The 26,644-nt window shown below is 36.2% G+C and overlaps 2 protein-coding genes across 2 annotated transcripts; one reads left to right on the top strand and one right to left on the bottom strand.

The window, feature by feature from the left end:
- Nucleotides 1-623: 623 nt before the first annotated feature.
- Nucleotides 624-24,461, top strand: LOC132205105 (acetylcholine receptor subunit alpha-L1-like). The gene is made up of 8 exons (XM_059633977.1): nt 624-844; nt 10,005-10,049; nt 10,777-10,886; nt 12,124-12,304; nt 17,044-17,206; nt 21,597-21,940; nt 22,428-22,793; nt 23,223-24,461. Exons 1-8 carry the CDS (start codon nt 647-649, stop codon nt 23,412-23,414), a joined length of 1,599 nt encoding a protein of 532 aa, XP_059489960.1. The 5' UTR covers nt 624-646; the 3' UTR covers nt 23,415-24,461.
- LOC132205106 (glycosylated lysosomal membrane protein A-like) lies at nt 24,457-26,631 on the bottom strand. The gene is made up of 6 exons (XM_059633978.1): nt 26,359-26,631; nt 25,990-26,256; nt 25,747-25,932; nt 25,450-25,683; nt 24,832-25,109; nt 24,457-24,769 (listed from the first exon to the last, which is right to left on the bottom strand). Exons 1-6 carry the CDS (start codon nt 26,425-26,427, stop codon nt 24,601-24,603), a joined length of 1,203 nt encoding a protein of 400 aa, XP_059489961.1. The 5' UTR covers nt 26,428-26,631; the 3' UTR covers nt 24,457-24,600.
- Between the last annotated feature and the right edge of the window lie 13 nt (nt 26,632-26,644).

Here is a 26,644-nt window from a genome sequence, read left to right as displayed (position 1 = left end):
GTGGAATCCCATAGATCACGTGATAAAATACATATTAACGTATAAATACATTAATTAAGTTTACATCTGATACATTTATCTGTATTTAACTTTATTTTTATAATTTATAACTACCTAGTTCACTTTTAATTTCATATAAAAGCATCAGGTACTTATTAATTAATAAAATTCACAAATCCATATTTTCGTAAGCCATTGAGCCACACGAATTCTGATTTGCTGAATTCGGTGATTCCATTCCGCAATGTGTATATTTCCCATCCATACCTAACCATCCAATTTGCATTCAAATACATATAAGTGAACTGGGATGAGCCACGAATGGTGCGTGTACAAAAAATCCAATAACCACTTCACAAGCGACGAGCAGCAAAAGTAAACAAGCGTCCGCGGGAATTCGGTGCGCGCAATAAAAAAGCAGTCGAAAAGCAAACGGGCCGAAAAAATACATAAAGAAAGAAAGCGGCGCGGCGCGCGAAGGGCCAGGAGAGGAGCAGCAGCAGCAGCAAAAGGGATGTTTGCGGGTGGAGGCGGCCGGGGGTTGCGGAGGGGGCGGGCGGCCGGGGGCGGCTGCGCACTCTCGGCTGGCCCGGCTGCTGGGCTGCAGCTCTGGAAAGAGACATCTGACTGTCGGGGCGCGCCAGCCATGCAGCTCGGGCTTGGGGGGCTGACAGTGTGGGCCCTGTGGGGGCTGCTGGCCCCCTGTCTGCACGCCAACCCGGACGCCAAGCGACTCTACGACGACCTGCTGTCCAACTACAACCGGCTCATCCGCCCGGTCAGCAACAACACGGACACGGTGCTCGTCAAACTCGGCCTCCGGCTCAGCCAGCTCATCGACCTGGTGAGTGAGTCCCCCCGCCCCCGACGACCCCGCCTCCGCCACCAGTCGTCTCGGCCCTTCCGTACGTCCGACTGACCATTAGCATTCGGGACAGTCGTCGCGAATTCGGGCCACTCTGAATTAAAGGATGATGCGTTGTTTGTGCCCATTGATTTTCCAGTTTGTTTGTGCTTCGGTGCGCACACTCTTGTTTATTTTTATTTGGTGCACACTTGCTCAAGTTCTTTTCCTTCCTTTTCTTGCCATGGTGCGAATTGTTTTAGTATGTTATTTTAGTACACATTTTAAAACATATAAAAAGATCAAACTAAAAAATTAAATAATTTTAATATCATAAACAATTTAAAAAAATTAATACAAATTTGTTGCATAGAATTTTATTTATATTTACATAAATTATTTTAAATTATTTAGACAATTTAAATTTAAATTTTTTGTTTAAATAAATTATTATTTGGAATTTGAGAAACTTTTATCTAATTTATTATAAAAAATTTGTTATTTTTTAAATATTGAACCACATAATGTGTTATTTATATTTTGGGTTTGGAATGGCAACCATTTGGTAGCACCTTTAAAGGATATCTGTGGTTTTTAGGAATGTTTCTGTTTTTATATTTCAAGAATTGAACAATACTACCTAAATAAAGTAACAAATGAAAATTCTAGTGCTAATACTTACTGTATTTATCTTTAAAATAATTAAATGCACAAAATGATTACATTTTTTATTCACACCGCAGAATATTCTATAATGTGATTTTTATAATAATACAGTTATACTCTACACTCTAATCCATTGTCCTGAAGAAAAATGCAGAACGTACTGATTGTGAGAACCAGGAATAAATAAAAGTAAATAAAAGTTGATTGATTTTGTGGCGCTCGCTACAAATTTGCAAGGATAAATTGTTTATGACGTTGATATATATAGAACTTCAATTAAAACCACGAGAACAGTCAAAATAAAATGAAAGATTTGGCAAACCAAATGAAGAAACAAATTTCTTTCAAAATGTTTATTAAATTTTAATAAATCAATCTCATTTTTCTCCCACATTTTTTAAAGAATTTTTATTCTTTCACGGAATTTATGGTCATAACAGATAATTGATTTAAAATATTAATTGAATTAATAATTTAAATTTTATAATCATTATTAACGTTCTCAAATAATATTGAATTGAAACATTTTATTAAAAACACCGCTGCAATATTTCCTCGGCTGAGAATCAATTTGCGAGCATTATGCAAATCTGCGTCAAATTTGAATGGCAAATCCGCAGGAAAACATGTGATTAATTCGCCCCACTCAATGCATTATTCAAAGTAAAACGGCCGCTTTTTTGCTCCTCGCATGGCAGACTGACTAATACTGACTGGGTATGAAAAGCAGCCTTTCAACCCTTGCGCTGCCGCCGGAGAGAGATTCGCGCCGACGTTTTCGCAGACACAAATTCCTCTGCAGCGCGCTTTGATTAATTATTCACGTTCGACTCGCTGTATGTATGTGTGTGTGTACTTATTCCCTGCTGTAAGGCGCGCACACACGGACGTGGGCCAGGTGTACCCCGCACAGTAGTACTACCACGGCCACGTGCGGCGCCGGCATTGTGCGGCTCTCGCTGCCGGCGAGCTAATGTGTGCGTACATATTTGTGTCGCACGACTCATTATTCATTATCTGCGAGTGTGCGTGGGTGCCGCGCTTCGGCTGCTGCAGCGTAATGATTTTTTAACGAGAGCCCTGAATCGCTACAATTTTCATTCAAAAGAGACTTCCTTTCATTTCGTATCTCTTGAAAGAATCTGTACAAGAAAGGAAAATGTGAAAATTTTTTATATTAATTTAAAAGAAGAATAATAATAATTAATTTAAAAGTTATGTAGTTATTAATTTATGTGACATAAATTGAAATATTTTTTAAAACATTCTATATAATCACTAAAAATACATCACTCCATTCAGATTTACACATTTTTAGTAAAGCGCATTGTTTTTTTGTCTTTTATTTTAAAAATAATCAGGTTTTGTTGATTAAGTCGCTTCTTAACTATTTTGAGTGACTGAAAATGGCAAGTCCGTATAAAAAAATTAAAGAAAAACGGTTTATTTGCATAACTTTTTATCCTCCATCATGACTGTATTTGTGTTGAATAAATAATGGGGGAGATTCAATAGACTTATTGTTAGCTCTCCCGGGATAAAAGATATCCCAGGATAAATCCAAAGGGATAAAATTAAAGACACTGTCCGGGATCATGGAAGTGAGGGCAAAATTGAAATCCAAAGCTAACACAAAAATCTGTATCGAACAAAATTTGAAATTGCATTTTTTTTTTTTTTAGCTCAGAAACATTTTAAGAGCTCTACATCAAAGCGAAAATATGCAAGAAATTTTTTTTTCTTAAAATTTATTGCATGTAAAATTACATCTCGCTACTCCAAAAAATTAAAATTCTCAAATTTATTTTCTCATTTGCAGAGAAATCATATTCGCTGAATCTTTTAATTACACTTTACAAATAAAAATGGAAAAAATTAGTAAACATGAAAAAGTAAAAGTAAAAAAATTTACGATTTTCTTTCATCTGAAGTGTTGCCCAAATATTTAAAGACCTTTTATCAAAGTGAAATTGGTCAAATAATTTTTTTCTTATGACTATCAAATCAAGTATTCAACAGATCCAACAGTTTTGCACCGGCGAAAGAGTTGGATCCAATTGGATCCAACACTGCTGGTAGTGCCGGCAATAAAAGTAAAAAGTAAATAAGCAATATCAAATTATGTTGGATACAGATTTTAGTGTTAGCTTTGGATTTCAATTTTGCCCTCAATGCCATGATCCTTACAAAATTCTTTATTGATTGTTTTGCAAATGGCTAAAATTTAAAAAGTTCGCGAGCATGTTTATGATCTTCTAATAACCAGCTGATTAAATTTTTGCTCGGGTCAAATGTTTTTCCCGTTTTGGGGGCTAAAAAAAGTTATCCCCATAGACTTGGGGACAATACATTGAAGGCGGGACAAAAAATATTTAACCCGGGACAGTATTTTAAATTTTATCCCTTTGGATTTATCCTGGGATATCTTTTATCCCGGGGGAGCTAACAAGTCTATCAAAGTCTATTGAATCTCCCCCATTAATAATTCATTTCTAAGCCGTATATTTTTCATGCTAATATTAAATTTCCTTTGTAAGTTTGGCATATTGTTTCAAATTAAAATTAACCACTATTTATCTCTTTTCTTCATGAAACTTTTTAAATCCCAATCAAAAGCAACAAGGGAGCCGCACGCGCAGCCGTGCGTCTCATCCTGATTAAATCGATTTCAATTCAACGCATTCCGAGAGCTGCGGCGTCTCTTTCTGCTAAACTCATCACTCATTTCGCAGAACGCGTTAAAAAGAAATATTCGCAAAAAGCCCGAGCCTCTTCTTCAAAGGCAAAACAGGCCGCCGCACAAAAGAGCCGCGCTTTATTTACCCGTCGAGCAAACCGACGCTGCTCTGAATTTTTGCAACAAAAGAATGCCACTGCTGTCGAAAATATGAGAGAGAAAAACGCAGAGGAAAAGAGGAAATGAAATGTTTAAAATACCTACGTGTGTGTACTTTTCCATACGCAAGAGAGACCGATATTACACATTCTCTTTTCGCATTCAAATGCGCGTAAATGCAAACAAATGTGCTGCAAAAACGAGAGAAAGGATATTTTAATTCGCAAAATATTTTTGTTTATTCACCAAAGCAACTTGGAAACTCGTTTTAAATAAAGAGTTTCCCTTGGCTTAAATCAACTAATTGATTCCAAAAAGTGACAATGTTCAATAATTGCTTTTTATTTCTTTTTTATCAATTCAGTGCTGGTATCATTTTTATGGTTTTCTCGCAATGAGGTAGTAATTATTGAATTTAAAATCAGCAAACTTTTTCCCGCTGCTTTTGTGGTTTTGCTTTAGCAGTTAATAAATAAGGCTTTAAAACAGCAGAAAACCTGTTATGAGCAAATTCTGGGATTGGTTGATGTTGATATTTTTGTGTGCAAACAAATAAATTTGGGAGAATTTTATTATTTTATAAATTAATTTCATTTAATTTTGTTTATACGACCTTATCTTTATTTAAAATTTTTTACTAACAAGAATCATAAAATAGCATGATCTTAAAATAATTTAAAAGCAGCTTGATTAAAATAACTTTAAAAAGTTATTCCTTATTTTGTAGGATGAATCCAATGCATAAACCTAAAATAAAAGTCAATAAAGACTGTAATCTGGCCCAATCTGGCCCCATAACAGTTCGCAGACGCCATGCAAAGTACACAAAGAGTCGTGTGTCGGTTGAGAAATGAAATTTCCGCCACAGAGAAATGTGTGCAAAAGAAAAGCTAATGGCCCGTTCCCATGGGACGAGAAAAGTGTGCTTGACAATCAGCCAAGCTCGCGCGGCAGATTTGCATCTCGGCTGCGCTGATAAATGCGAAACTACTTCTCCATTTGTGCAAATAAAGCACTCTCGAGTTGCCACCGCTGGAACGGTGCACATAAATATGGATGGCATAACGCAGGGGAACGGCTAGAACTTGAGCAGAGAAGTTGCATTCGCAGATAAAAATCGATCCACTGACGTCGAGTGAGACAACGGGTCTCCAGGGCTGCATTTTTCTGCACTCTTGTTAGACACCTAACGTGAGATAGAAAAGTTAAAAAAGGTTTTAATTCAATTCAAATTTTTTGTCTCGTAACACGTCATACAGAAATTGGAAAGTCACATTGGGAGAGAAATGGTTTCTAAATTAAACCTACTCGCTGATCTGGTGCCGTAAACGATATATGCAAATTAAAGTTTTAAATTTTGAAGAATTTATAAATTAAAACTTGTAAAAATTTTACAATAACTTATGAATCCATATAACTTTCATACACTCAATTTTAATTTTATTTCCATCTCTATCTTTCCAAAGTCTTTGAATTAATCGAAACGTGAATCATTAAAAGAAATAATAATTTATCTTAATTTATTCTTCAAATTTCTATCCGTCCAAATATTGTGATTTATAATTTATATTATTGTAAATTACTGCAAATTACAATGTCATATAAAATTTATTTCGCTTAATTCCAAAGGTATTACGTAGAGAAAATTGCCTTTGTGCGATCGACAGTTTTGTGATTTACTCTCGCATATGGTGCACAACTTTGCGACAAGTTGCCGGTAGCACGTTGCAAAACTTGCACTGTGCATTAGCAAATTGCCTGAGTGGCAGTAAGCGCATAAAACATTTCTCCTCGTGTCGGCCGCCATGTTTAATCCCTCAGGCTCTGAATAATGCGAAAGTACCCTTGGCAGCATCTGGAGTTCATTTTCTCCGTACGTATTATTTTTCAAGAAGACTTTTCTTGGGGAGTGAAAGACCACAATAATCGGTCGCAAATTAACAGGTTGGCACTCGAGGGGGACACAAAAGGAAGATCCGACCACTCGTAGGAGCAAAAGGTACTTGGTCTATCGCGACACTTGATCTCACCGCCAAATTGACGCCGATCAAAGCGTGTGCCACTTTTTTCCGCACGAAAAGCGTCTGCTAATTTTGGCAGACTGCGAATCGACGCTTCTCTTTTGGACGGGCAATTTATTTCCATTTTCGTGCAAGAAAAAGTCGGAAAGGAATCAATTATTGATCGAGCCACAGCTGCGAAAGTGCTCGTGCAAAAATACGTATACATGTACATATGTATAAGATGTACATGAAAAGAAAAGTACCCTTTGGCTCGTCGAAAAGAAACACTCTTTGGCAAGCTGAGTGATGAAGTATTATTATTGAATTTGAAACAAAATTCTAATTTTGGTGCAAAAATTTATTTTATTATTTCACATTCTTTAAAGTGTACGTATTCATTAAACATACAAACGTTTCATAACTTAACCTAGGATTAAAAAATAATAATTAATAAGTATATTTATACATTTTTTTATTGTTAGACATGTTTTAATATTTATTATATTTCATACTTCTTTTGTCAATATTTTCATACACCATAGATTATTGTAAATTATTTTTAATAAATATTTTTATTTATTCTAAATTTATTTCTTTCATTCTACATTATTTTGGTATAAGATTAAAATTTTTTGAGACAGTTAAATAAAAAATTGTAATAAGAAATTTTTTGATTTTTTGGTGTTAATATACTATTTTGCTCAGTGTGTATCTTTCATACTAATTATTTATACAAAAAATTCTTAAAGGCAACCCGTTTTCTCGCTTAGATTATTGAGATGTAACTGTTATAAACTATTTACGTGCATTGATGAAATTAGATCTCATATACATGGGAGCACTCGCTAGCAAAAAATAGATTAAATTGAAAATAATTTTGTTAAAGCTAGACTTGATTAAAAATAAATTAATTTAATAATTGAACTAACTTCCTTGGACCCTGCGTATAATATCATTTCAATTAAAATAATTACTTTTTTTCTGAATTTACACTATTTTTTTCTAAAATACTATTGATATTGGACAATATTTTGTGATAATATCCAAATATTTCATACAAGAAACTAGCAGCGTCACATTTATATAAAAAATATATATATATATATATATATTTATAGCATCAAACTAAAGGTTTATAATAAATAATACTCTTTTGAGAATTACCTTGAGATTTTTCAGCCAAAATTTGAGCCTTAAAGCCCTTTTTTTTAGATAAAAAAAAAAAAAAAAATAGCAACAGTATATAGTTATGATTATAATTGGGAATGAGTCATCTTAAATATATTTTAAAAATATTATTTTTACCATCCTAAAACATATTTTACCCCAAGATCGGGGATTTTTTACGATCAAGGGTGATCGTGAAACAATATTGGATTTTGGCGCGCATTACATATTGATACTGGGATTAAGCATCACCGCGCTTTGATTTGGAAGCTTTACTGCGCGGAACCAGCAGCCGCGTCAACTGCCAAAAAGCAAGCCACGGTTCGCGGCATTTTGGGGCGATCTGTGTGTGCACATCAGGTAGTACATAGTAGTTTTATCTCTACGGCGAGATGCAAAAGCGAGATTTTGAATGGCGGTGGATCACTGTCGGATGAGTGCGAGATATAGAGCGCAGCGAGTCAATATTGTCCTTTGACACCGAGTCAATATTTAAGCACACGTGTTGAGCGAAATGGCCATCCCTTTCTCTCTCTCGCACACACACACACATTTTTATTTCATACATCTGGGCGGGCAGAGGAACACAAAGGATGCCTGTTGTCCGTCCGAAAAAGGGACCACCCTCTGCTCTGAGCGGCTGCCTTTGTGCCGGCCGAGAGATGCTCTGACGTCAATCAAGCTGGAAAAGTTGATCCGACTGATGGATCAAATCTCCCTTTTTCACTGGCGAAATCTCTTTAAATGGCTCAGCCATTATGCATTGGCGAAAAAAAATGGGCAGGCGATTGCTCAAAGTGATTATCGTTAATCTCCGCAACGGTTTGGAGATTTAACAAGACTGAAAAATTGCAAGCAGTCGGGAGAGAGAAATAAGCTGCCAAGATTAATGGAGGATTGCTTTTTCGCAAGGTTTTATTCATGTTAAGTGTGGAAAAAAATGAAGCATAAATAATGGCTTGGTTTAAGAAGCAATCATTTTAAGCAAAAATTACAGAACATTGAAGTATACAAATAAAAAATATTGCAAATATTCATGTACAGAAACGTTAAAGCCAAGTTTCCAATTCCAATTAAACAGATAAAGTAATAAAAAAGAGGATTTATTCCTGTTAAATTTCGTTTTGCTTGGTAAGTTTTAATTAATAATACTAATACTATTGCTTATAATGGAGCGTGAAGCGTTCTGAGTTCTGAGTACCATTTTGCATTTTGCTTAGTTATTACATGTCAATTTGTGCCTGGATACAACTTAATTATTTAAAACAAAAGTTAATTTTAAATTTATGTATTAAATTGTATCAGGGATAAATTTTTTTATGCAGATCTTATTTTAAATAGCTTTCTTAATTTATGATGTACATAAACATTTTATTTTAATAAAATTATTAAAAAGTTAACAAAACAATTTATAAGGAAGATTTAATACCCATATTAAATTTCATTAATATTTTTCAAATTAAAATTTAATAGTTAAGTGTGTAAATTAGTGTTTGCTGCTTTTTCTTTGTAGTGAACTTCCTAAATTAATAACAATGTATCATTAAAACACACAATTTCGCTCAACAAACGTTTGCTCTTTTAGTCCGGCGAAAAGGTGCAAACAGCAATTAATTTCGGCGCGAGGTGCTTCATTTTCGCACAGGGTAATGGTGTATGTTGAAATGCGGCAAAAGCGAGAACAAACCTCGGCCGGCCGGAGAAAGTCAATTTAAACATGATTAAAGTTGGAGCGCGGTCCAGAGCGGCACGGCAGAGAATGTGTGCTGGTATTTTTAATAAGGCAATAAAGGCCGAGCACGTGATTCGGTCGGTGAGGAGCGTCGAAGCAAATTTCATCGCCGAGCTCTTTTTAATAATGCAAGTGATGAGAGTTGCGCCGATGCAGATCTGCCAGAGCCAAATCCACTCGCTTTGATTTCCCCTGGCCCTGTCTTTCCTCTCTCTTCATTCAACTGATAAATAAAATTCACTCACGTCCCTTTCTCGGACCGACCGAATTTCGACAGGCCACTTTTTGGCAGCCAGACCACTCAATTCCGCCAAGCTATTCGCTTTTATTTATAAATAAGCTCAAAAATTAGCCGGCAAAATTGCGGCGCCGCAGCTTTTTTCGCTTGTTGAATTATTATTATTCTTCCCTCCGTTTTTACAAACGAACTCCTCCCATGCATATAATTTTTTTACGTTTCTCCGCCCTCCTTCTTTTTTACAAAAATATAAAAAAATGACAGTAAGGGGCAATAAAAGTAGTTTTTTTTTCTGTATATTTATACCCGACTGCCTTTTTCGCTCTGGCCGATATAAAATTTTAGTTGCGCGCCGCTGCGACATTCTTGGTCGCCGCCCAAAAACAAAAATCGCACTTGGCTCGATTGAATTTTTAACGCTCGTTTTCCCTTGCGAAGAAAAAAAAGCAGACACACGGCGCATTCTAGCACTTAAGAGGAGAGATAAGAAATGATATATTCTCTTGTTTTTGTTCCAGAATCTCAAGGATCAAATTCTGACGACCAACGTGTGGCTTGAACATGTAAGTACACTTTTCCTATAGCAAATTTTGATTTATAATATTTTTTAAAAACCAATTTAGGCAATTTATAAACAAGTTTGAAATAACATAACCCTTTTGCTTGCTATTTGCATAAAAATTAAAGATATAAATTTATCTCTTTAGGATTTCAGTTGAACTCTTAATATGAAAGGCAGAATATTAAAAAATGTCTACATTAATAAAAAAAAAAACAGTAAATTTTCTTTAAAAATAATTAAATATTGTTCAATGCTACTTATTCACATTATAACTTTATCTTATTCATGAGGATCTCATCAACTTCATAAAAATGCTAAATAGTTCCCCATTTTGCCAAATTTAAAATTCTTTTCAACAGTAAAAATTTCTTAAGGGACTTGAATGTTGCCAAACTTTCTTTCTTTCTTTTACGACAACTCTGCTAAAACTTTCCCCACAAATTCGGAGAAATTTCCGCCCCACATTTTAATTTTGCGCGGCCAGAAATGGAGATCAAAGGCCTCACGATTAATTATTATTCCACTCACATGTTGCACTAATTACATTGATTAAAATCCCCTGCTCGCGGCGGCCAGCGCAGTCTCTCTTTCGCCGCCCTGACGTTGATAATTAAAATCGAGTTTTGCGGAGCACCAATTTATACCATAGTCGCAAAACGGGCGCGTCGGCGTGAATAATTAATGAGACCGCCGCCGAGTAAAATTTAACAATGTTGTGTGTGTTGCAGGAGTGGCAGGATCACAAGTTCAGGTGGGACCCTTCCGAATATGGCGGGGTAACTGAACTCTACGTCCCGTCGGAGCACATCTGGTTGCCGGACATTGTCCTATACAACAAGTAAGAATAAGATTTACAAAAAAAAAAAAAAAAAAAAAAATTGTAAATTTACTATTGTTAAAAAATATAAATTAAGTGACATTATTATAAAAAATTGTTATTATTTATTCAATATTTATTAATTATCTATTAATAATTTATTTTTACCATTTTTCAAATAAAATTTAAAATTTACAAAACAACTCAGATGATGCAATTTTTGTTTTATTCTTGTTTATTTTTTTATTATTAATATCTTATATAGACGCAAAGTATGAACATTATTTTTAATACTTAGTAACAAACTTAATTTTTCCGAGCTTTTTGGACTCTTCATTTTTCATTTATTGTCTATTGGAAATTTTCATTTTAGAAAGAACGTAAATAATAATAAATTAATTTACCTGTTATTTTAAATCTTCTATAATATACCAAAAATCATTTAAGAACTTGGATTTTTGCACTTCTTTTTCCCAACGCTTTATATTTGTTTGTAGTACTTACATAAAATACATAGCACCCCCATTCCGCCATTGTTCTCCAGCGTCCGTCGCCCCTCGTTACTCGCCCCATCGGCTTGTTTATTGGCGCCGTGCATTTATTTCGGCCATAATGGGCCGGCAATTAAACGAAAAGTAGCGACGGCGCTCCATCGCCAAGAGCAGATAGCGCTCTCGGGCGAAATGGGGCGCTTTCGGCCTTTATCTCAGCCCAACTTTAATTATTCAGCCAGCCGTGAAAGATTTATTGCCGCGAGCCGGGCGGATTCTGCTACGTCTTCCAGCGCTTCCTTATCTTCTTTTCCCTTGATGAAGCACACAAGAGGCTTATTTACTCATTTATATACTCAAACAAAATACATGCCCCAGATTGATCCCCACCACTGATAAAAACATTTCTCATTTATTTCCCCCTGCTTTACTCGTTTCCACAAAAATGCCCTTTCCGACTTTCGGCCCAGAATCCTAATGGACCGGATCAGTGGGGCGAATTTGCGGAACGCGTCGCCCGATGATGTCGCCGCCCCCGGGGGCTGACCGCACGCTCGTAAATCTTGTCGATCGGCCCCTCGAGGGCCTTTAAAAACCACCCCCGACCGGTGGTGCTACTGTTGAGGATTATCTGAAAGACAAACCGCAGCTCCGTGTTTCCGGCCGGAAATGAGAGCCTCCGTTTTTTTATTTACCCCTGCGCCTGCCACCGTGTCCGTCCTTTTGGCGATTTGGCTAATGGCCTGGTGTGTTTGTGTGATTTGCAGCGCCGACGGCGAGTACGTCGTGACCACCATGACCAAAGCCGTGCTCCACTACACGGGCAAAGTCCAGTGGACGCCGCCGGCCATTTTTAAGTCGTCGTGTGAAATTGATGTCCGGTACTTCCCATTCGACCACCAGACGTGCTTCATGAAGTTCGGCTCGTGGACTTACGATGGTTTCCAGGTAAGTACATTTTTCCTTTTTTTTTAATTTATATTTCTTAGAAAACTCTGAATAGCTTTAAAAATAAATATTTAATATAATAGAAAGTGGTGAATAAACATTTTATTCGCTGAAAAATGACATTCTGAAATTGGATCATTCATATTGATTTGTATTGTAAATATTATTTATTATTTATTTGTCCCAAATTTTTGCATCACATTCAATAGATATGTAAGATGTAAAAATACGAATTGTATTAAAAACCTCCTGCAAACGATTAAATTTCCTTGTCTTCCTTTGATTAATTATTGTTGACATTGTGTGACAATGTTTTCATAATTAAAAATAATATTGTTAAAAAATTAAATGTCTTCAATCTCATTTAAATTGCTACGAATTGCAAAAAAAAACTAAATTAATGAGTTGAGTTTCATGATCATAAAAGTCACATATTTTTAGAATAAAGCGAATTCTTTCATTAGTGTAAACAAAGGAAGAAAAAGAAAATTTAATGGATACATTAAAGACTTATTTATTAAAAAAATAAAATTTTTATTAAAATTTTTGACGCAACTAGAATTAATTAAAAATTCCCACTAAATTTCCCACTGGATTAGCGTGACTATTACAATGCCTCGGCAAAATTGCACCTTTCCCAATGGAACTGAAGAGGCTAAAGAATTTTAATAAAAACGTGAGAGCAGCTTTCCACATCAAAGTGCTCTTGAGCTGCATTCTTGTCCTGAAATTAAAAATTTTAAGCTTCCTGTTGTGAGTCCCCACTGTAAAGTTTTATTTGTTTTGATTAAAGTTAACAAGCGTTTTCAAAAAATGACCTTATTTAATCAAAGGTTTTTTTTAACTCATTGTCTTCAGAGTTTTTTCCAAATTATAACAATGGTAAATAATATAAATTATAAATTAAATAACAATTATTTCAGGCAAATTTTAACCAAAAACACTTTTTTCTTCTGACAAAAATATTCTTTAAGGAAAAAAAAACGTGGCATAATTGGAAATTGTGATCCTCAATTTATAAAAAGTCAGACATCATCCATCAAGAAAAGTCATAATACAAAAAAGAAAGCAATTATCTTTTACCTCAAGTCTTGTCAATAGTTTTTGCCGCCGATTTATAGCTTTTTGATGAGTCAAAGCCGTAGCCGAGCAGCTGCCTCAATAAGGGCCGTTGTTATTACACATTAATTACAAGCACGATCGCGTGCGTGTGCGGCAATAACCAATTAAACGAGCGTCATCAAGAAGCGCCACTTAATCCGCCAGCTTCGGACCGTAAATAAAAAGAAATTGTTTCGCCAAGATTTTTCGGCCTTTCCGCACAAACGCGGTGTTTGAACTAATTAATCGGGACAAAGCGAGAGAGGGAGTTAATCAATCACGCGGCGGCTCTCATCAGTTTTGCAATTAGGACGGGCAGCAGCTGATGCAGTCAGTCGGCCTCGTGTGTGTTTGTTTGCGCACACAAAGGGCCATTGTGGGCTGCTTTATGCGCCATAAATCAGCCGGCTTATCGTCCACCCAGCAGCCAACAGCCAGAGCTCCATCAAGTAAATGCACTCTGATGGCGCAGCACTTTTGCACAAAAATATTTACCCTCAACGCCGGCAAAATAGAGAGAGAGACCCACCTTTGTTGTTTCTGCGAAATTTCAATCCGCGATTCGAGCTTGTCCGGCACGTTTTTATTTATGTTTTTGCATACGTTGGGACGAGAGAGAAAAAGAGCTGCTAATTTATTCGTCTGCCTGTCGGGCTCGCTCCCGAATTGCCTGCTTTATTTGCTCAAATATTTCATCACTTTTCCAGCAGCTCACTCTCTGCCCGTGTGCGTGCGCCAGTAGGCAGGCAGGCAGCCGGGTAAACAAACAAAACGAGCTCTCTCATCTCGCACTGGTCTATTTATGACGCGACACATTCATGTCATGAGAGTGTGTCGGAAAATTTAAAAATGTGCTTCATTGTGCGAGTGTTTTTTACTATTTTTTTAATTTATACCATAAAGCAAAAATATAAAATAATAGTTTTTTTAATTAGACTCATAAATTTTGAAAACGTTCCATCTTATAAGTTGTTAGTGGTTTACCTATTATAAATGTTGTGAAAGTAACGTTAATTAAAATGAATCCATCTTCTCTTCATTATTTTTCAAAATTTTTAAAAAGCCGTGTTGATCGCACTCTGAAAGTTGGTTGCGCTATTTACTGAAATATATGGTGAAACATAGTTTTAAATCTAGACGATTTTTCATAAAAAAAATTATTTTACAACCTTAACTATTTAAAAGCATGGTCTGGACTTCAAGGTTACGTTAATAGTTTATTTGAATTTAATTATTTATTCTCCATTCATGGATAAACATTACCTTGCACACAAAATTAGGTCCATACAAATAAAATTAGAAAATTATTCATAGGCAATTAGGCACACAAAAAGTATCAACATCAAAAAAATATAAGCTTGAAAAAAGCTCTTTAGCCTATAGATATTAGTTAAATTTATTTAATTTGTAAACTATTATTATGAATATTATTAATTTTAATTTACTTTATTATGAAGTGTAAATGTTAATTTTAATAATAAATTTAATGTTTTGCAATATTTATTAATTTGTTATTTATTAGGTATTCTCCAGTTAAAGAACATTATACGGTTGATCTGTAGCGTTTTACAAAATATTAAATATTATTATATTAAATATTTAATATTTACACTAATTATTTAGTTTTTGAACTTCTAAAATATTGTTTGGTTCATGATTATTTCCATTTCTATCCCAAAATTAATTTTCAACCACTTTGTTACACATAATTTTTTTTCATAATCAATATAATTCTAATATGAAGACATTTATTTTGACACTTCGTGCCCTGCAAAGCTCAATTCTGGCCGAATTCAATGAGCTCCCCAGCTACCTTTCACTCTCTCCGCCTCCAAACGTCATCAAGCCAAGATTAATGGAGTCACTGGCAATCAAGGGGGACCATTCAACGGCGCGTCGGCCGGATCAAAAGGCGTGCTTTGGTCACGGAACGGGCGAGTGCGTGACCATAGCGAAGAGAAAGAGAGACTTTGGCTGAAACTACTCCATTCATGGCGTTCGTTGTTCTTGATCGCGTGCCGAGCCCCGAAAACGCAAAAGGGGCGGGGGTTGGGGCCGATTTATGGGCTCGCACAGATTTCAAAGAGTTATGGTGGCGGCAAAGGAGTGCCTTGGGATGGAAATTGCTCTCGGGCCGAGCGACATGTGCGCGCAGAAATTTATTTACAAGAAGGATTATTTTGCCTTTGTGCGCCGAGGAGGATTAAAAACGAGTTGTCTTCGCGGCAAATCGCATTACGACCACCAAAACAAACAGCAAATGGATTTTCGAGGGCTCCTTTCTCTCTGTTGCAAACACATACCGCTGCTTTTATTCTTTTCTTCTTTATGTGGGTCGCTCTTTATTCTCTTTCGCTTGGTTTCTGCCCCGGCTGCCGCTGCAGTGCAGGTTGATAACACTTTCCTCTCCGCTGCCCTCGAATAAAAGTGTAATCGCAAAACTTCAGTGTGCCGCAAACTCGCCCAAACTCTCGTTATTAGCGGCGAAACCGTGTGTTCGTTCTGGACTAATGCCTTTTTTGTCGCGACGTGATGGCGGAAATAATGAATTCAACGTTTTTCATGTGAAAAGTTGGTACAAAAAAGTATGCAATGAAACGGCGCTCAAATAAACCAATTCTCATGCTGAATGAATAAAATACAAGTTAGAATTTTAGTGTTTATTAAATAGTCTTACAAGTTCAGAAAGTCAAAACTCTCCTTTTGGATGTAACTGTATCAATTAAAAGTTTTATAGGAAGTAATATTTAGAGTAAAAAATTAACTTTAAAAAATTTCTGAGTGAGGACTAAAGGGAAACGTTTGAGGTTTTTCTCTCTTTGTAAAGCTTTATGAAATCAGTTTTTTTTCCCAGTAATATTTGACTTAAATTTTTTTCAAATTACTATTGATTGTTTAAATTGTTTCTTGTAAAGTTTTTAAGATTCCAGACCTTTTAATTATAAATACAATTCACCCCTTTTATTGCCAAATTCGGAAATTCCTTCCTATAACTCGCAAAGTTTAAGTCGCAATAATTTAAGTGAGTTTTCGAAGGGGTCTGTCTGACTGCCTTTCTTATGGCAGCGAGATATGATTTAACAGCTCCCCGAGCAAAGCCAAATTTTCTCCTCGTTTTCGGTATCGTTAAGCCGAGGGAAAACGTTGCATAAAATTTACGCCGCAGTCGTAAAGAAAAAATTATTGGCCTATAAAATGAGTTTGCCTGCCAGGAAGCGGTGCCAAAGCAGTACGCGTTAATATTTTCTCGTCCGGATTGTAGTGTGGCTGGTGTGTAAAATTTTTAAACAAAACTCCTTCCTTCGACGGCAAAAACTGCCTTTGACGCAGCCAGTGCTCATTATGGCATTTTGAATTCCGTCCAACCCTAGTTTCTCTTCAACTACAAAACAAGGCTAACAAAGTCTTGCACGCCGGCTAATTTCAAGTGGGGCGTCAAATAAAATAAATATTGCCGGAACGTGTTTTAATCTCAACGACGCTGTTTTGTCCTGCAGATAAATTAAATTTGGAGCTGCTTTCTGCAATAATTCCATAATCTCTCACCCCGCTCACGTAATCCTTGCGTGCACCGCCTCTTGATTGCGTCCCTCAGGTGCTGTGGTCAGTTTATTGAGTTTTTTCTTTTTAATCCTCAGATCGACCTGAAGCACATCAACCAGATGGCCGGAGACACTGGGGACATGGTCGAAGTGGGCATCGATCTCAGAGAATACTACCCCTCCGTCGAGTGGGACATCCTTGGGGTGCCTGCAGAGCGACACGAGAAGTACTACCCCTGTTGCGCTGAACCCTATCCAGGTGAGATAAAAAATTGAGGCAGAAACTTGATTCATTAAAAAAAATAGAGTCATTAACAAAATCATGATTTTAAATATGTATTTGTATTGCTTCAAAAAACATTAAGGCTGATTTTTATTATAAGATTTTAATCAAGTATAATGAAATTTTATTCAACTAAAATTAGGAATTTAATTAAAATGATATTGGTAAAATTGACTTGCATAATGAGAATAATTTGGTAAAAAAATATTTTTATAAATTAGTTTGAATACGTTTATAATTAAAATGATCAATTAATTTGAGGCGAGCTTAAAAATAATAACAATTACATTTGTTCTCTACTATCTATTATTATCATCATAATTTTTAATGAATTTCGAGAGATCAGATTTGTAGAGTTAACTGGACTTGCGTAAGTAGGCTTTTTGCCGAGCACGCACGTCACGCGGGCTTGCCTAGCTCGGCACATTCATCCTTTCTAATGAAGTGCCAGAGAAACTCGCCGACAAGTTTAATTCTTTTATCTTATCTGACGCCGGGTGAAAAATAACACGCGCGCCAGCTGAAAAAAAACCAGAAAGCAAAGTTGCTCTTTGCTGTCTGCCCATCATATTTCATATTATTTTTGGGCCAACTTGGAGAGAGTTAAGCCCTCTCCCGCTTGTCGTAAAAAAAGAAGTAACAACTAACGAAAACAAGACAAGAAAGAGTGTAAGCGATAAGGAGTAACGTCTCTGACTGCGAGGTTTATTCATGAAAGTAAAAAAAATAATAAAATAAAATAAAAACGCTTCCTGAATGTTAGAGGACAATAGACCGATCGATAAAAACCTCAAAACCACTTGGCCACGCGGCAACAACAAAGATTAAGTGGCAAAAGCAACTCGGTCGAAAGAGAAAGAAAAAAAGAGAAGCAAAGTTGCCCAAGACAATTACAACGAGGAGCGAGTTAGAGCGGCTCATTCCCTATTGATGCTTCGGAGCTAGAACAACTGAATCGGTCAGATAGTCTCTGAGGCGTCTTCAATCTCGCGCCACAGCCAATGGAGAGGGCCAATTTTATTTATCTCGCCAGACACGCACTCGGCTTCTCTCGAGGCGGAGAGACGCGAAATTGCCAGGGGATGATTTCGCCTCGGCACACCAGCACACAGAGCTCGGTTTTAATTTGCTCGCCGCGCCGCTTTATCGCCATAAATATATCACAAACAAGCAACGCACACTCGCACGCACCAGACTTTTAAGAAACAGAGAGAGAAAGAGAGAGTGCTCGTTAAAAAGGAACGGGCTAAGTCTGAAATTTTGCTCGCAATCTCAAGCTTTTATCGCAAGAAGAGCGTTATGAAGTTCTAAACGCACGCGAGAAGTAATATGGAAAAAATAATCTTAATCTTCAATAATATGATAATTTCAAATGAATAATTAGCAGATTGAAATAATTTTTATTTTTTGTTAATTTTTCAAAAGTAGAAAGCTTAATTAAAATTAATTAATTTTGGGCACATTATTGATCTTACAACGTATTATTTTTCTAAAAGGAAAAAATAATAACTGAAAAAATATTAACATTACGAGGTGGAATTTACTGCATTTATCCGCGTTTATTTTTAATATTTGATCAGAATTTTATACACCGAGTTTACAAAAGAGAAGCTATATAAGAATTAGTTATTATTAGAAATGTTCTTATTTTTATTTGAAATCTAAAAACTCATCAATTTATTTAATAATTCGTCTGATTATTAAAATGAATCAAGTGGGGTGAAAAATAGCTATTTTTAATTAAAAACCAAAACCAAAATGTATGAGTGGTTTTTTAAGTGCTTACATTTGTGTCCGCTTCTTCAAACATCCAAAAACTTTTTCCATCTCAAAAGTTTGGAATGAAAACAAACTTTCCGTGACGTCCGTCTCCAAATCGATAAACTGAGCCTGCCATTTCTCAAAAAAATGACAGCAAGCGCCCAGACATCATAGTACAAACGTAGTACAATTTTTAAGACTTGTTCATCCTCGTAAGTCATCTTTTGGCACGTTCTTTCCTAATTCGCAAAATTTGGGCGGCGCCTCCACTCGCCGAAGTTTCTCGTCCCGGGCCAAAATTTATCGAGCAGCCACTTTTCTCAAACGCAAGGAAAGAAGGAATTTTACGAGCTGCCACCTTGCGAAGTAGAAAAAACGCGGCTAAAAAAATTGCAGCCGTCGGACAGAAAGCACTCTTTTTATTTCTCACACGGGCGGACGTAAAACCTGCCCGGAGGCTGCTCAGCTCCTTTTCTTGCGAGAAGAAAGGTGAGTCGGTCTAATGCTCGATCACGGGGAGTCGCCAATTTCCATGCGAGCGGAAAAAGAATATATCCGGGCACATCTTCTCAGGTACAGAGTTTATTTTAGTCGGCGGGCGGGCGGGCGGCCCATTGTGGCAAACGGCTGCGAAAAGAGGCTCCAGTTTGTCAACATGCTCCTCCCGAATGGCCTGGTGAATTATTGAGCAAATAAAGTTGCTTCTTTTCGCCGCAGCCTGCACCAAGGTGAGCTCTCACTTTTTTTACGTCTCGGCGCGCGCGTTATGGCCGATAAAAGGGGTGTCTGCTGCCGAGCAAACGCTGTTTTGTTGTTCTGCTATTTTCGCTATTTCTGGTTCGGGCGCCCGCGGGAGTTTATCTCGCTTTATACTTCTTCACTTTCTCTCGTTTCCATTTATTTGCATTCAGCAGGCGGATGAGAAAGTTGATTATTCGCCAGCTGAGGGAGACAGAGAGAGAGGGGCGCGCGAAAACTTTTGGCCATCGTGCGCGGCACGCACACGCTGTCATGCACCTGATGATGATGGAAATAAGCCTATGATTCAGGAGGCTAGGGAACTCCAAGATTGGAGTTCAATTTTTTCAATCAAATTTTTAGCATAAAATATATTTAACTATCAAAATGTGTATGCATGTGCAAAAATAAGAATTCAAATTATTTAATTTGTCATTATTGTTATTACTTTTTAATAAAATGCTAATGATCTTTAATTTATATTAACTGACATTTATTATTTTTAATATTGTATATAAAATATATTTATTTTTACAAATTAAAATTTATTTAAAAAAAAAAGAGAGATTTATCAATAATTCATTTCTCTTTTTGAGTTGTCATAGGTCTACGTCTTATATAATTAAATATTATGACAAGCTATTAAAATGAATATAATTTATATACAATTGCTTGAGTGCTCTAAATACATTATTGGTATTAATAAAAAATTAATTAGCACTCACCTTCATTTGTGTACATTGATGTTTACGCCTGTCTGATGCATATTAAATTATATTATGCGATTGTGTATAACAAAGTGGAGTATGTGGACAAAAAAAAAACAGTATAATAATGGTTCCATAGTTTTATTAATGTATCATAATCAATTTCAATCACATTGAATTTCTCTGGTGATTAAATGATTAGTTTTAATTTATTCATGTAAAATAGTTAAATGGATGAAAATTTTTTTATCTGTTTAGGATAATTATCTCTGGTTTAGCCGATTTATTCAGATTTTAAATTTATTTCGCCATTCGAAGTTGGTTAAAGCCTAAATTTTAAGGGGCTCATTATGTATAACTGATGAAAACACAGAAAACTCTTTGGTTTAGGCTTAAGATGCAAACAACCTTAACGCGCTTCTGGAACAAAGAGACCCTTTTGCAACAATAGGGCATCAATGACTTGAGAGGGTTGAAGGGGTCACGCACGCTGTCGGAACAATAGAACAAAGACCTTTCCATATTATATTTATGGTCAAACAAAACTTCAGGCTACAAGTTTGTGGCATAATTACGCAGCAAGTTTCAAACTCGCTTAACAATAATGTAAAGTAAAGTATTCGCAAAAAGCTTATGATTTTTTGTTCAACTTAACGAGACAATCAAAAGCGTTTCCGTAAACACGTCGGTTTACCCCTTCTACCGGTGCTTGGATGTGTTTGCAAGTCCCAGGTGGAGCTCGGCTTTTACGGCCAGCCTTAATTAACGAGTGTGCCGAAACGCGAGGCAAGGCACACACTCACGCATCGCATCAACGCACACACCTCTCGCTCGTTCGCTTCATTATTCAATAACCGCGTTCAAACTTTGGTGAGAGAGAAGAGCGAGCGAGCGAGCGAGCGGAGGACCAAACTTCGTTAAGAACTCCTCGTTTCGGTGCCAAGTCTTGCGAGCGAAAATTGTAATCGATTTGCGGAGAGAAAACAGTAAAGACCACGTCAGCATCAATTTCAAAGAATTAATTAATAAAAACAAATCTACATAAAAAAGCAATAATTTAGCACAGTAAAGTAAATTATATTTTTTTTTCTTCATATTAATTAAATTCCAATTAAAGAAATAAAAATATGATTTCATTTTGTTGTGTCTTTGATCTCCAGATATTTTCTTCAACATCACCTTGAGAAGGAAGACCCTGTTCTACACAGTGAACCTGATCGTGCCGTGCGTCGGTATCTCGTACCTGTCGGTGCTCGTTTTCTACCTGCCGGCCGACTCGGGCGAAAAAGTGGCCCTGTGCATTTCCATCCTGCTGTCGCAGACCATGTTCTTCTTGCTCATTTCCGAGATCATCCCGTCGACGTCGTTGGCGTTGCCGCTGCTGGGCAAATACCTGCTCTTCACCATGGTGCTTGTGGGACTTTCGGTGGTCATCACCATCATTGTGCTCAACGTGCACTACCGAAAGCCCAGCACACATAAAATGGCCCAGTGGGTGCGACAGGTGAGAGAAAAATCGCAGCCGCTCAATCATTGGCAAAGTAGAATCATCACACAGGTGTTTGTTTCTAGTTGAAGTTTTGTTTTCTGCATAATGTTATTTTATTTTTAATGTTTCTTAAACTTTCAATTATAATAATGATAATTACCAATTTTTACTTCTCAAACATTTTTTTAATATTTATATCTGTTATATTAATAAAATATTATATAATTTTTTTTTAAATATCGTTTAAATTTTTTTTTCTCTTTAAAAACCCATTTTCAAATAATATTTTTTTATAATATTAAAAATCTCAATATTATATATCTATGCCGCTACAAATATCTTGAAGTTAATTCTTCATTCCTCTGAATTCTCTCAAGATTTCTTGTTGGTTCTTATTAAAACGATTAAATTTTTTAATAAAAATTGAATTTAAAATAGTAATTTAAAAAATCTCATTTAGAATATTTAAATTTGAAACAATTTTTCTGTGAATGTCCTTCAGATTTTTATACGGCGGCTGCCGAAGTTGCTATTGATGCGTGTCCCCGAGCAGCTGCTTGAGGACATGGCGTCCGGCACGACCATCAATGACACGATGATGCGTCGCACGGCAGCCGCCAGGCAGACGGCGTCCGGTCTGCGACCAGTGTCACCGCCGTTGCCCCTCAGCAACGGCCTCAGCAATCGCTTCGGGGGCGGCCTGTCCGCCTTCAACGGCTTCTCGTCCGCGCTGGACGCGCACAGTGACGGCAGCGATTTGCTGCTGGACGGCGGACACCGCCGCAAGTACCCGTTCGAGCTCGAGAAGGCCATCCACAATGTCATGTTCATCCAACACCACATGCAGCGACAGGACGAGTTTGACGCGGTAAAAAAAAATAAATCTGGTATAATTAATAAAAAAAATCACGTAGACAAGATTAAAATGATAAATAAAAAAAGTTAATGAAACTATCTAATTACTTTGGATTTTGGATTCATTAAAAAAAAATAATTGATTAATGAACGAATTTGATAGAAAAATTTCTTTTTTACATTCAATGCTTTTTCCATTATATTTGCTTTAATTAAAAGTGGCTGCAAATTTTTTTTTATTACACCCATTATAATGATTATGTTTGTAAACAAGCATCAGTTCTTCCATTTGGTAATTGATGAGCAAATGTAAATTTTTAAAAAAAAAGTATACACAAAAATGTCAAAAATAAGAGACGTAAAAGTTTAAAGTGATAAAAAAAATTTTAATTAAAATGTTTTCAATAAAAACTAATAAAAATTCCTCTGTTTGATTGCACAGGAAGATCAGGACTGGGGTTTTGTGGCGATGGTGCTTGACCGTCTTTTCCTATGGGTCTTCAACATCGCCTCTGCCGCAGGAATTGTGCTCATCCTGTTCGAGGCGCCCGCCCTGTACGACAACACCGAGCCCATCGACATTCGCATCTCGGAGGTTTACAAAAAGCAGTTCCTGCTCGAGGTCGATATCTGAATCAATCAATCAATCAACCACCCGCACACCACTTTTAAATAAATATCACCCCCCGCATATTTGTATATTGAGAAAAGCAGCGTTTTCATGTGCCAAAAATTTCAGTTCAGCAGCTCGACAATTTCTCAACTTGAGAATATTTGTATAATAATGTAGAGAAAAGATATTCTAAAAAAAAAAATGAAGCGCGCGCAAAGTTGTTTTATAGAGAAGCACCATTTATTCGCATACGTAAATTTACCTACTTGTCATAAATTAAAAAAGAAATAAACTTCATATAAATTGACATACATCAATATCCGCCAAATTATTTGACGTCAAAAGTATAATTTTTGTATTTAAAATATCAACAAATAAAATAATTTTTTTAACATAAAGAGAGACATAAAAGGTTAACAGAAGTGTTGCTCATTGTGATTTTTAAGAGCCAGAAAATTAATAATACAATAAAATGCATTTTTAAAAATTTATAATTAAGTTAATGAAAATAGAAAATAAAACAGTATTCCTGGCTCTCGGTATGTTACCTGCATTCATCAGCGCATGAACTTAAATTACTCATATTTGAATAAAAACTAAATTTATATGTGTAAATAGCTATAAATTTTGCTGTGGTGCTGTTAATCGTTTAATAAAGTTATTCCCACACACTTTACACAAAAAAGCATGAAAGGCAAAAAGAAAGGAACTGACACTGTCTTTCTAAGATGTAAGTCCGTTCTTCCAAAAATTAGGGTAGAACCCGCAGATAAAAAATTTATTTGAAGAAAAATAAGAAAATACCCAATTTTTTTTTGCAACCAGCTATATGACAAACCTAGATAAAAGCTTGTCGTAAAATAGAGCGCATCCGATTTAAGAAAATGAACAAAGATCTGAAAAATTGGGGTCTTTTATGACATTGGACTTATAAAATTTAGTTCGTCGCATGTGCTCAACTAGTGGAGTCAACGAACTAGCTGTCTGCGACGATTTCCAGTGCACAAATGTTTAATTATTTATAACCATTTTTCTGTTATGTTGATAAATAAAAAGAAGTTGGTTAATATATTTATGAAAATTTTTAATTTAACTAAATATTCACAACAACAAACTTACTTTGCAAAATATTGCTATTAATGAGAGAAGGCAGAGAGCAGTCTTTGAGGGGTTAACATGTTGATTGGAATTTCTTTACAACAAAGTATTAATTGAGCAAGGGTTCCTCTTTTCTGGCTCTGCACTTTTTACAAGCCATGAATATTCCGCCGAAAACAAAGAGGGTGGCAGGAACTCCGAGACCAATGGCCAAGATCAAAATCACCAGCAGTGAGAACTTTTCTTTCGGTGGTTGACCATACCCCATAGTGAAGGTCCTGCGAAGATTAGATTAATTAATTTCTATTATTAAAAATTTGTCAGCTATCAATTTAAATACCAGGCATTGTGATTAGTGGCTCTGTAAAATCCGTCTTCGGAGACTCCGAAGGAAATGTTCAGCGCTTGAGGCACAAGTGTGTGGGCAAGGCTGTGACCAAAAAAGTCGTGCAACAAGGAACCCTTCAGGTGAGCTTGGCTGACATTCCTCATGGGGTAGTGAACAGTGGTGGTCGACTCTTCGATGGCTCTGGCAGAACTTGTGTAAGCAACAGGCCTCCATTCCAAATAGCCTCCCAGACCACCGTTTCGCACAGTAGGAGTGAGCAACTCATCAATCTACATCACAATTTGAATTTTTACAAACACGAAATAAAGTCAATTACTAGAATTAAAAATATTAAATTATCTCTAATATAAGTGTTTTCTTTTTTAGATTTTTTTTAGTTATTTTCACAGATTATTTTTTTTTTAAATTCAATTAAGAAAATTACAAAAAAAACCCAAATTCATTTCCCTGAATTAAATATTCTATGATGGTTTTTATTCTTAAAATTTAAAATTAATGGAAGGATATAATTTTTTGCCTCCATTCCCATCAAGCAAGAGCCTATTTTACTCTTTTTAATCCACCTTTGAGCAAAAAGTAATTTATAAAGCTTTAGAAGCAATTTCTTACAGTAAAAACTCCAGGCGTGTGCTCATCATCAAGGCTTCGCTTTTCCTCAACTTGGTCAGGTCCCTCTCCAGCCAAACTATCAACCAGCATAAATTGCAAGCCAAACCTCGACTTGCCTTTGAATTTCTTGGATGTCTCAAAATTTTCCAGCGTGATTTCAACCTGACTGGCATTTGAGGAATGCTGGATATGCGGCAGCAGAGGCCCATAACCATCTTTACCAAAAACAGAGAGCTATGAAGGGAAAAAATAATACCATCTTATTATAATTTTTTTTCTAAAAAATAATTATTTTACCATCATTGTAATATTTCCCTTCAAACTGCCGTTGTTGTACTGAGATCCAAGCAACTCAACTTGCAAATCTCCACCTTCCAGGTTAATTTTCTGCACCGACCAAGTGAAATTTTCGGTTTCACGAGCAATCGAATCGTTGGCCAAACTCATGTTAGCACTGTCCGAGGCATCATAAAACTCAATAACCTGCAAGATTTATTTTCCTGATATTTATAGGTCACAATCGTCTTTAAATAAAGTTACCTTGTCCAAGGCTAAACCAAATGAGTAATCAGGTTTAGGGTCGAAGCGAATTGTTCGGTTCTTAGTTAACCCCAAATTAGCCCAGTCGATTTTAAGCTCGGCGTCTGAATCGGTCACCGAGATGAGAAGACTGGGCTTCGAGTAAAAGGCCCACAAATAGTTGATCGTGTCATTTGGTCCCTGAGAGACCACGTGCAAGATCTGGGTCTGGTTGCAGTCCCATCGAGGTGAATCCTTGGGACAACCTGGGTTGGAAACCCAATGAACCTAAAGAAAAGAGAAAAATAAATCGAAACACATTTTAGTGAATATGTGCATTGAAAAAATGACTAATCTGATGGAATGCATAAGAATAATTGACCAGCATACCTGTCGTTCAGGGTCGGTTTGCCCTGACACAGATATTGAGAGAAGTGCAATGAACACAAAACAGAGCATTTCTGATCTGAGATCCAAAAGCGATCAAATCCTTTTTTAAATTTTGGCCGAGACACGGGAAAATTCAAATTTTTTGTCCACAGACTAGAAACGTAGATTTCTCAAGGAAAATGCCTGGAATTCCTTCTCAAATTCTACGTCTTGACAAAAAGGCACACAAATAAAAACTAACAAAAATCAGTCAGGTGACAATGACACTAATGACTTTTATGACTAA

Source organism: Neocloeon triangulifer, unplaced genomic scaffold, assembly GCF_031216515.1.
Source record: "Neocloeon triangulifer isolate White Clay Creek 2 clone unplaced genomic scaffold, ASM3121651v1 ptg000002l, whole genome shotgun sequence".
Lineage (NCBI taxonomy): Eukaryota > Metazoa > Arthropoda > Insecta > Ephemeroptera > Baetidae > Neocloeon > Neocloeon triangulifer.
The sequence above is the reverse complement of the archived record's forward strand: the minus strand, read 5'-3'. Positions and strand labels throughout refer to the sequence as shown.